General features: G+C 44.8%; 1 protein-coding gene across 1 annotated transcript; it reads left to right on the top strand.

Moving 5' to 3' along the window:
* The first annotated feature begins 3,214 nt into the window (after positions 1 to 3,214).
* On the top strand, positions 3,215 to 11,794 carry LRRC52 (leucine rich repeat containing 52). Its single transcript, XM_032806110.2, has 2 exons — positions 3,215 to 3,839; positions 11,532 to 11,794. The coding sequence occupies exons 1-2, from the start codon at positions 3,215 to 3,217 to the stop codon at positions 11,792 to 11,794; spliced, it is 888 nt and encodes a 295-aa protein (XP_032662001.2).
* The last annotated feature ends 346 nt before the right edge of the window (positions 11,795 to 12,140 follow it).

Genomic DNA, 12,140 nt, shown 5'->3' with positions numbered 1-12,140 from the left:
TACAACAGCTAACAATTCTGATGCAGAAAAAAGATGGGAAGAATAGGAAGAAACCAATATGGCTGCATCAGAGGCTGTTTAATGACCTGAAAATCAAAAAGGAATTGTATAAAAAGTGGAAACAAGGACAAATTGCTATGAATGATTTCAAAAGAATAGGGCAAGCATGTAGGGAGAAAATCAGAATGGCTAAAACACAAATGAGTTACAGCTAACAAAGGACATAAAAGGCAATAAGAGGGTCTATAAATACATTAGAAGTAAGAGAAGGGGAAAGAACCATGTAGACCCATTACTTATTGGGGAAAGAGAGCAAATAATGGATGACACAGAGACAGCTGAATTATTTAATGCCTTTTCTGTTTTCCACATTTACTAAAAACGGGTATTACCGGATGCTTTCCACAATTACTATTGACAACAAGGGGGAAGTAATGCAGATCAGAATAGGGAAATAACAAGTTAAAGAATATTTAGATAAGTTAGATGTATTCCAGTTGGCAGGGCCTGATGAAATTCACCCTACGTAAGTATCAGAGGGGTAGCCGTGTTAGTCTGGATCTGTAAAAGCAGCAAAGAGTCTGTGGCACCTTATAGACTAACAGACGTATTGGAGCATGAGCTTTCATGAGTGATTACCCACTTCGTCAGATGCTACGTAAGGAACCACGTAAGGAACTAGCTGAAGCAAACTCTGAACCATTCGCAATCCTCTTTAAGAACCACACACAGGGCGGTGATGTCTCAGGGGACTGGAGAAAGTCAAACATAGTACCTATCTTTAACAAGAAAAGGAAGACCCAGAGATTATAGAGCAGTCAGCCTAACTTCAGTAACTAAAAAGATACTGGAACAAATTATTAACCAATGAATTTCTAGGCACCTAGAGGATAATAAGGTATGAAGCAATAGCCAATATGAATTTGTCAAGAACAAATCATGCCAAAACATTGTAATTTCCTTCTTTGACAAGGTAACCAGCCAAGTGGATGGGGAGGAGGGATAGCTGATATGATATATCTGGACTTTCATTTGGCTTTTGACACAGTCCCATATGACGTTTTCATAAACAAACTAAGGAAATATGGTCTAGATAAAATTATTATAAGGTGGGTGCACAACTGGTTCAAAAGCCATACTCCAAGAGTACTTATGTCTTCCCACTTTGAAGGGAATCATTGATATCAAGTGGGGTCTTGCAGGGGTCTGTCCTTTGTCTGGTACTATTCAGAATTTTTATTAATGACTTGGGTGATGAAGAAGAGATATTACATTTGTGGATGACACTGAGCTGGGAGATGTTGCAAATACTTTGGAGGACAGGGTTAGAATTCAAAATGACCTGGACAAATTGGTCTGAGTGGTCAAAAAGATGAAAATCAATAAAGACAAGTACAAAGTACTACACTTACAAAGGAAAAATCAAATGCACAAAATCAAATACAAAATGGGGAATAACTGGCTAGGCAGTATTACTTCTGAGAAAGATATGGGTGTTATAGTGGATCACAAATAGAATATGAGTCAACAATGTGATGCTGTTGCAAAAAAAAAAAAGCAAACATCTTTCTGAGATGCATTAGCAGGACTATCTTATAAAATACATGGGAGGTAATTGTTTCACTGTACTCGGCACTGGTAAGGCCTTTGCTGGAGTACTGTGTCCATTTTGGACCACACCACAGTTTAAGAAAGATGTGGACAAACTGGAGAGACTCCAGAGGAGAGCAAGAAAAATAAAAGGTTGAGAAAACCTGACCTTCTGGAGAAAGGTTGAAAGATTTGGGTATGTTTTAATTTAGAGAAGAGGAGGCTGAAGGGAGACATGGTAACAATCTTCCAATATCTAAAGGGTTTCTATAAAGAGGACAGTGACAAATTGTTCTCCATGTCCACCAATAGTAGGACAAGAAGTAATTGGCTTAGTTTGCAGCAAGGGAGATTTAGGTTAGATATTAGAGAAAACTTTCTAACTCTGAGGCTTGTTAAGCACTGGAACAGATTACCAAGGGAGGTTATCCCCATCATTGGAGGTTTCTGAGAACAGGTGAGACAACACCTGTCCAGGATGGGCTAGTTATACTTAATCCTGCCTCGGAGGGAGGATAGACTAGATGAGCTCTTGAGGTCCCTTCCAGCCCTACATTTCTGTAAAAGCAAGGAATAATTAATAGTAATAATAATGATACTGGTATTTTCTAATTTTTGAGGTCTTGACTTTGCAACCTTAATAATGTTTTAAATTTACTTTGTGTGTGTGTAATTTAACATATATGTTGCAGTAGCTCCTAAAGGCCACAACCAGGTTGGTCGCCACATCAGTTGGCACTGTACAAACACATAATAAGTGACAGTTCCTGCCTCAAAGAGCTTACAGGCCAAAAGACAACATAGATCTTCTCAATAAAAAGGCTGGTGTTCAGAGAATCATCAAGTGAAGGTTCTATAACACAAATGAGACTAGAAGGTCTAGCCAGTTTAAAAATTTTACCCTGAGTGTAAGCTCATGTGAAAACCTCTTTTATGTGATCTATGTATCCAAAGAAAAGAAACAAAACCAAGAGACACACACACACAAACGTTGTAGATATAGATACAAGCCTATTTGTTCTATCAAACAGACCTATCTATCTACTAGAGCAAATGAATACCTCTAACCACTACATGCTATACCACCATTACATAAATACACACTTGTATATGTAGGCACTGCACTCACATGGACCTCCTTGCATCAAGCATTACACTCTTCCAGTACAGCCACACACACAGAGCTTTGTGCATGCCTGAGACAGAGACAGGCATATTTGTATACACGCACTCACACACACAGATCTGCACTGCTGGCCAGGTTAGAATTCTCTCTCTGAAGCCAGGCTGCCTTTGCAAGCTGCTGACGTCACAAAGGTGTCAACTGGCAACCAGTGTGACTTGAAGATGTTCCCACTTGCAAGCAGCTCTTCTTTACTTTCAAGCACAAAGAGGGTGAACTCTTTCTAAGCAGCCAAGTAGGCAATCTGCCAGGGAGCTGCATGAGCGAAGGATACAGACAGCTTCCAAACAGCCTCACAGCTCAACTCCTCTTTGGTCTTGCTGGAATGAGAAAACTGCTTGCACAGGACTGGTGCTTTGTAGCTCTCCAGTGCCTCTGCCCCAGCATTCTCTGAAGGGCTGAAGCAGTCTGGAGGAGCTACAGTAGATAAGGTACCGTGTCATGTCCCCTCCTAATGGCCACAAATCCCTGTGGCTGGTGCTTCTTTTGGGAATGGGAGTGATGGCAAAGAGTCTGAACTGTCCAGCAAAGTGTACCTGTCAATACCTGGAAGTGAACTGCACAGGGCAGCAGCTGCAAGATTTCCCCACGACCATTCCACTGGACACAAGACAGCTGATTCTGGCTACCAACAACATCTCCTACCTGCCATCGGTGGAGCTGAATTTCCTAAGTGACTTGGTCTATCTAGACTGCAGGGAGAATGCCATTAGTGAAGACCTGGATTTCGCCTTCATCAGTCTCAACAAGCTCATCTACCTAGACCTCAGCTTCAACAACCTCACCCGGGTCACTTTCACCACTTTCTCCCAGCTCAGTAGCCTGGTGGTGCTGAAGATCTCAGACAACCCAAATCTGGTGGAAATTGAGAAGGATTCCTTTGCCAACAACAGCTGGCTGAGGCACTTGGATGTGAGCCGTACTGGCTTGACATTCCTGGATATTAGCATTGTCAAGGATCTGCCCAATCTGAAGTCCCTGGGTCTAAGTGAAAACCTCTGGAACTGTAACTGCTCCTTCTTGGAGTTCACCATCTGGATGAAAGAGAGTGGCGTTCGCTTCCCAGGTGAGGATTTTGTGGGCCAGCCCAGACACCCCAAGATTTGGCTGGAACTAAGCAGATGGTTCTGCTTTCTGTATCAGAATGTCACTGCTATTCTTCAAATTATGGGCCAGATTCTCAGTTAGTGTAAAGTAGCACAGGTCCATTGAAGTCAACTGAAATGTGCCAATTTACCTTAGCCATGAATTGGGCCCTCTGACCATAACAATATACACACCATCAAACACATACAAGAGCACCCATGCATGCCTAGACTTTAAAGCCAGAAGGGACAATCATGATCATCTAGTCTGATGTCCTACACATCACAGGCCACAGAACCTTGCCTACCCATTCCTGTAATAGATCCCCTACCCTCTGGGTGAGTTACTGAAATCTTCAAATCATGACTGAAAGACTTAAAGTTACAGAGGAACCACTATTTACATTAGTTTAAACCAACAAGTGACCTGTGACCCATGCTGCAGAGGAAGGCAAAAAAACCCCAACAGGGTCTCTGCTGATCTGACCTGGAGGAAAATTCCTTCCTGGCCCCAAATATGGTGATCAGTTAGACCCTGAGCATGTGGGCGAGAGCCACCAACCAGATAGCTGGGAAAGAATTCTCTGCAGTAACTCAGAGTCTTCCCCATCTAGTGTCCCATCTCTGCCAGTGGGGATATTTGCTGCTAGTAGTCACAGATGGGCCACAAGCCACTGTAGGCAGTCTCATCATACTATCCCCTCCATAAACTTGTCAAGATCAGTCTTGAAGCCAGTTAGGTTTTTTGCACCCACTACTCCCCTTGGGAGGCTGTTCCAGAACTTCACTCCTCTGATGGTTAGAAACCTTCATTTAATTTCAAGCCTAAACTTGTTGATGGCCAGTTTATATCCATTTGTCCTTGTGTCCACATTAGCCCTTAGTTTAAATAACTTCTCTCCCTCTCTGGTATTTATCCGTCTATGTATTTATAGAGAGCAATCATATCTCCCCTCAGCTACATACAAACAACCCTGTGTGTGTGTGCGTGTGTGTGTGTGTGTGTGTGTGCGCGCGCGCGCGCGTGTATGCGCAACCATAAAGTGCTAAACTAACAATCAAGAACTGGCTTTAAGTGATAAGAAACAAGGAGATTGCTAGACCTTTAAAATTCCTGCTTTAGCCTCAGCTGGTGACACTGTAGTCTGTGATCAGTTCAAAGTGCCATGTGTCTGTCCTGCTGTATTACCCACAGGCAGTTCTGGGGCAAGATCTGGATGGGGAAACCTGCTCCTCTGAACTTCCGGACATTTCTGTAGTTCCATTCAGGAGTATAGTTTTTTGCTAATGGTGTTAAACTTCTGCATTTTTAATGATAGATTAAAAAAACCCTCAAGTCAAAATGCAAGAGATAACATTATTCCACCCCTGGGGCCTCACACACCATTCCCAGCCCACCTAAGTTCTGACCTCTAGTACCCTGCTTTTCCAACCCAGGGCTCCCCATGCTTCTGCCAATGCACCCCTATCCTAACCTGTAAATCGTCCTGCTGTTCCATTCCTGGGTGTCTGTCTTTGAATGTAGATATTCATTTGGGCCAACTGTACGGCAATTTTGTTCTGTGCACTAACACACATGAGAATGAAACTGAGTCAGCTCCCTTTCCTCTCGGACCCTAGCTGGGACAGAATTCCACAGGTTAAATCCTGGCCCTATTGAAGTCAGTGGGAATTTTGTCACTGATTTCAGTGGGGTGGGGCTAGGACTTCACTCTACTTTCATACCCTGACTATATTTTTGTTACATGAGCAGTACAGGCAATGACCTTTTTCCTAAGAGTAAGAGCCGTTCTGCTGGAGCAGGGGTAAACCGTTTCTCTACTCACACTATCACAGCACTTTTATCTCGGTCGGTTTTGCCCTGAATGCATATACCTTTTGTACAGCACTCAGTATTAAAGGCCTGATACAGAGCCCATGCTGAACTCAGTGGGAGTCCTTTTACTAACTGCAGCAGACTTTGGATCAGGCCCTACATTGAGGAGGATTGACAGAGTGTAAAATAGGACATTAAGTGTGATCGTACTCAGGAAAGTCTCTCGTGTGCTTTAGCTATTGTAGGGCTCCTATATGTTCTCTCTCATTCTCAAGGATGCCAGAGCAAATTGACTCAATTTACAACATGAAGTCCTGGATCAGGAAAGCGCATGAGCACCTGCTTAAATCCCTTTGACTCCAATGGTAATTAAGCACATGCTCAAGTGCTATTCTCAATAGTGATACTTTCCAAAGTTGGGGCCTGAAAGATGATTTTTTTCTTAAGTCTCCTGAAATTCCTAAATCCAGATGGGTTTTTTTCTGCCTCAGTTAAAAGATTATGTAACTGGATTGTAGCTGTTGCTTATGCACAGGGTAGAAGAGTCTCCATTTCACTTTCCCAGAGTTGTTTTGGTCCCAAGAGTAAGAGCGTGTTTGAGAGTCACTGAAATGTATGCTGGCTTTTCCCAACTCCAAATGTACACAAGCCTCAGTCTTTAAAGAACTACACACAGCACAATGCTGAGAGGGGAGTCTGAAAATAGTAATTGTTTAAGGATTTGCTGTGCAAGACTTTCAGTAAAAACAAAGAAAGGAAGATTGGAGGCTGTGAAGATTTAAAGTTATTTAAGTACCTGCCTTGGGGCAGGAAGCTCTTTTGTTTGCCTGCAAGTGCTACACATGCCTATGGAGTTGTGTAAAGAACTCAACATAGTAATAATATTGTAGATGGAAGAAAGTGCATCAGAGTGTAAGAAACCATGTGTATTATTATAGGCACCAATACAAAAGAGGGTTACAGCAGATGTCTGCGTGCATCAGTCCTGAAGCCCCATGCAACAGCTATGGGAAACTGGGGGCTTTGGTTATTTGTGTTTAAAAATAAGTGCATTTTTTCTTGCATGAGGAGAGAGGTCAGTCTCAATATTCACAACACAGATTTCATGTGCGTGTTGGAGACATTCACATGGTGGGACAGAGGGAGGAGGAGCTGTAAGGAAGCTGTAACGAAGCGGCCACAACTGAGAGTATCAATTTAGGACAGATTGCTTAGAGCAGGGCAGTCACAGCCCAAGGCTGGATGTCCTTTATTACTAAGACACACCAAACTAGTCAAACAGAGAGGACTTTGGTTTTACCCCACTGGCTAACCAGAAGTCATATAAGCAATTCCCTCAGATACTCTAGTTCCCTTGTATCACCACCAGCACCACTCCTTATGGGGATGAATGGTTATGAAAACCAATACCCCAGTAAAAGAAAAAAGGCTCTCCCAATCCCAAAGGACCAAGCCCCAGACCCAAGTTAATATACAAGTCAGAACTTACCCACAAATCACGCTGTTGCCAATCCTTTAGAATCTAAAATCTAAAGGTTTATTCATAAAAAGAAAGAAATATACAGGAGAGCTAAAATTGGTCAAAGTAATCAATTACATACAGCAGTGGTGTAGCCAGGTTCTAACATTGGGGGAGCGAACACATAAAAAAAGGCGCCACCCATTTTGGAAGGCTAAAAATGCCCTGGATGTGATTAATTAAAAAAACTGTCCACATAGCAGCCAGCTCATTTTGAAAACAAAATTCAAAATGTCAGCATTTCTGGAAATTCTGAGTTTTTACTGGCTCCAGGTGAAATTCTTCACAGAAAAATAAATTCCCCAAAAAATCTCTATTCAGAAACATCCCAAAATTTTCCTTGGGCATCTTTTCATTGAACAGAAACATTTTAATTTTGGTTTGTGTAGTCAAAATGAAATATTTCATTTTCAAACAACAATCTTTGTGTCCAGCTGAGCAGCCATTGCGCCTCAAGGAAGTTATAATGCCAGTTCTCTCATGCTGCCTTTCTCCTTTACGTGCCTTACTCCCCAGCTACACTGTCTACCATGATGCACCACGGTCTCTCCCTGTGACTGAGCCACTACAGTGCATCATAAGACTCCCATCAGGCATGGACCATGGCGAGATATGTAACTGGCAAAAAAGTTAACAACCTTCTTCCTAAACAGAGATTAACGTTACTCTTGGCCACTGCTGCTCTCTAAATATCCAGATCAAGATTCCCTAGGTTGTAAACATGACTAACAAAAGGTAGGCCTAGTCCTTCAGGTAAAAGAACTGCTGTAAATCTCGCCACTTCTTCTGGCTGATTCTCCCAAACTACCACTATTATTTCTTATTCAAATTAAGAATTAGCAGCTAATTCACATCTAGGTACCCATCTCTGTTAGAGACTGAGAAGGCTCACCTCATGTACTGTATAAGTCACATAAAATGGAGACGCAGAACTGTGTATCATCTGCATACCGAAGGCTCAACAGCCCACTAATGGTGATATATACACTGAACTAGAGGGGTGAGAGAACAGAACCACCTTGTACCTCAGTCATTTGTGCTAATAGGAAGACAACTTCCACCCTTTCTTTTGATCAATGCCGATCCCTTCAGGAAGCTATTACAGGATAATTTGATCATTGGCTATAAAAAAGCCGCCATTTAATTGCTGAGGGCCGGATCTTGTTCTCAGTGACACTAGTGAAAACTTGGAGTATACCTGCTGTCAAATTCTTTTGCGGCATATTTGGGCACAGCTCCATTGGCTTCAGTGGTTTTGCACAGCTGAACACGAGATCAGAATCCAGCCCTAAGGATGAACCATAATTCTGCAGTTAAAGAAGAGCGAGACCAAGGAAGCCCCTGAAAATAAAAGACAACAGAATATGACCAACAGGCATTGGAGTCTGGAGAAAATTCCCCAGTAGGTCAGGACCTTTTGAAAGTAGAGCCCATTTTGGGGCTCTGCAGTGTTGTCTTTAACTTTCTGGGGTTGACATGAACAGCCTACCCTATTCGATGAAAGGCCTGATCCTGCAAGATTCTGAGGGAGTAGGAAGTGAGAGCTGCTAGCAGTCCCCAGGCTCAGCCCAAAGCAGTCTATTCCAAGAGACCCCGACTCACTGATCCAAAGCCAGTCAAGTCAAGGGGAGTCTTTCAGCTGACCTCAGCGGCCTTTGAGACTCAAACTCTATTATGATGGACTGAGCAGGATTGGGGGATTTTTGCTCTCCCTCCTTCATTCCATGCTGCAATGCTGGCCATGCTGTTAATTATTATTTAGCATTACCTCTCTCCTCCCTATTCCCCCACCCCAAATGTCAGCTGCATCTGGACATTATCCATAGTGGTGAGGCACTCATACATTCATGTAATAGCCATCAGGCAGGGATGACGACCAGTGTCATCTGTCTGCCACCCTTCCTCCTCAGAGATTGCATCTCCTCCGTCAGACTCACAGCAGGATTCCAGAGATAGTTGGCTCAGATCCTCAAAGGTTTTAGGCACCTAAGGCCCATTGGGAATTAGGAGCCTAAATACCTTTAAGGATCTGGGCTGTTGTTCTCAAACCCATCTCTCTCCTGCAGGGGAGAGCAGGAGTTTACTGAAGAATTAAACAAGAAAACATCTGCCCCTAGCTATTTTGGTGTCCTATGCAGCCCTCCTGTGAGGGGGCCTGTGTGGGGCCCCAGGCCTCCATGGGAAGGAGTGGGGGGAGTGGGCTGGCCCCAGGCCTCCGCAGGAGGGAGGGAGGGGCTTATCCCAGGCCTCTGTGGTAGACAGGGGGCTGGCCACCTCCTGTGGGAAGTGGAGTGACCCGGCCCCAGCCTGCTCTGCTCCCCTGGCTCCCAACTCCACCACTGGTGAGTGCTGGGGGCAGTTCCCCCCTCCCCACAAGCCTGGGAGCCAGGGTACTGGAGCAGGCTGGGACCGGGTCACTCCACTTCTCACAGGAAGTGGCCAGAGGCCTCCCCCCGGAGGCCTGGGGGCCATGGCTTCAGCCTGCTCTGCTTCCCTGGCTCCGAGGCTTTGGGGGAGGGGGGAACCACCCTCCAGCGGTACAGCTGGGAGCCAGAGGAGCGTAGCAGACTGGGGCCGGGTTGCTCGACTTACCAGTGAGTGCAGGGTCAGGCCTGGCTGCAGGTCTCGGGGGAAAGGGAGCGGGGGTGGGGTGGGGAGGGGGGAACTGCCCCCAGCACTCACCAGTNGTCACTCCACTGACCGCTGGGGTGGAGCGGGGGCGGGGGCCATGGGGGAGAGCCAGAGCAAGGACTGGAGCAGGTGCTGAGTGAGACCAGGAAGCAGAAGGACCCGGAAGCGGAGCCGAGTGAGTATGAAAATTAAAAAGGTGCCACTTTTGGGGAATGTGGTCAGGGGGAGCGGCCGCTCCCCTTGCTTCCCCTGTAGCTACGCTACTGACATACAGCAATGGCAAAGTTCTTGGTTCAAGCTTGTAGCAGTGATGGAATAAACTGCAAGCTTCAATTAAGTCTCTGGAGTACATCCACAGCTTGGATGGGTCATTCAGTCCTTTGTTCAGAGCTTCAGCATAGCAAAGTTCCTCCAGAGGTAAGAAGCAGGATTGAAGACAAGATGGAGAAGATGCATCTGCCTTTTATAGCCTCTTCCCATGTGGCCTGTGCTTCCTTTGTCTCAAACGCAAGCTGTCCAGCATATGGCTTGAAAGCCTAGAGTTCCCTCCATGGGCATGTCCCTGCATGCCTTGCTGAGTCATAAGGTGTATCTGCCTTCTCTCAATGGGTCAGTTGTATAACTGTTGGTCCTTAATTGGCCATCAAGCAGGCTTGGCAGTGCTGATGCCAAGCTATCTGGGATGTCACCCAGAAGCATAGCATGAATTTGAAATATAGACAGTATAGAGTCAATACCTATAACTTTAAATATAAAAATGATACATGCATACAGATAGCATAATCATAACCAGCAAATCATACCCTTTTCATAGACACCTTACTTGACCTCCTTTGTACAAGATTTGGTGCCACTACAGAACATTGGTTGCAACAATGGTCTATATGGTCACAGTTTGTGTCAATAATGTTGCAAGAGCAGCTTCTGCTAGGACTGAGGGGGAGAAGAGGGATTTTCCCTATCAACATCATGGCTGCTACTCATGGGTGCCAGAGAGAGGTGAATAAAGAGTTGATAGAAATGGCAGAAGGTCTATGTGTCAGTTCTCATTCTCTTCCCTGTCAGTCTTTGCTACCTTCCAGCAACACTTTGTGTGTGAAACAGGCAGGAGGTATTATATATGTTTCCCTGGGACTAGGGTGAGAACTGCAGTTAAACTTTAATGCTGTGGGTAAACATATCCAGGCCGAGTGCCTTTGACCAAGAGCACCTCTCTTTCCAGCTGGGAGGGAAATAAGAAGCTCCTTGCTCATGTGAGCCACTGCCACAGATACAGGTGAGATGGTACAGATAAGACGGATTTTCTATGCATCCAAACCCATCCCATCAGCCAAGGGGGACCCGAGGGCAGCTGCAGCTTATGGGTAAGTCAGGGAGCCCAACTGTACTGCAAAACAATGCCCCAGCCAGGCCTTTTAAAAGCTACTGATGCCTGATAAGGAAACAGAGCACCAACATTTTATGCAGAGCTGTGTTTGGATCCACAAGCAAAACTGAAGTTGCCCCAAGTTTGGGGGTGTTCAGGATCATCCCATATGTTATTCAGATACAGAGATAAAACCATACTGATTTTACCCTCCCCAGCATCCTTTATTACTAGGGATATTTGCATGAAGACAAGTTATTTTTCTAAGTTGCCTCCGGACTCCTATTTACTGTTGCTCAAGGCATACACAAGAAAGGGTTTCTTCTGTGTTTCCTCTACAGATCCTGAGAACATATCCTGCTACAGCCCAGCGGCTCTACATGGCTGGTTAATGCCTGGGGTGGAGTCGGAGCTCCACTACACATGTCTCCTCCATTTACATGATACAGATTATGCCTTCCTGGGTCTGATTGGCTTCTGTATATTCTCTGCTGGCACTGTGGCAGCCTGGTTGGCTGGAATGTGTGTAGTGCTATATGAATTCCACACAACAAGAGGGGGGGATGATGAAGACGAAGATGAAGATGAAGAAGCAACTACCTAGAACTAGCCTCTGAAGCTCGGGTGAATAACTATGCTGGGATGCCAGAGACTGATACTAGACATACCTTTCTCTTGGTCCCCCTGGGCTTTCCCCATCTATCTGCCTTTCCAGATGAGATTCTTGTGACCCAAAATATAACTGCAGGAATCCTTTTGCTGTAATTTAACTCTCTTTTGGGGAATTTCTTACTTCCTCCTTCTTTTCTCCAAAATGTCTCTCTCCCCCTGGGCTTGGGCCATTGACAAACTAATTGATGCCTGCCAAAAGTATGGTAAGTGCTCATCTATCAACCAGCCAGATAATTAGTATTTGTTCTTTATGGAGTGCCCCAAAATAGCTAAGAACC

This window comes from Chelonoidis abingdonii, chromosome 7 (assembly GCF_003597395.2).
Source record: "Chelonoidis abingdonii isolate Lonesome George chromosome 7, CheloAbing_2.0, whole genome shotgun sequence".
NCBI classification, from domain to species: domain Eukaryota; kingdom Metazoa; phylum Chordata; order Testudines; family Testudinidae; genus Chelonoidis; species Chelonoidis abingdonii.
This window is presented reverse-complemented; position numbering and strand designations above follow the sequence as displayed.

Bases quoted from the DNA above. Each gene is read 5' to 3' on its own strand.
- LRRC52 (XM_032806110.2), top strand. From the start codon at position 3,215: ATGTCCCCTCCTAATGGCCACAAATCCCTGTGGCTGGTGCTTCTTTTG. The intron at 3,840-11,531 runs GTGAGGATTTTG...TTTCCTCTACAG, and splicing joins GAGTGGCGTTCGCTTCCCAG to ATCCTGAGAACATATCCTGC.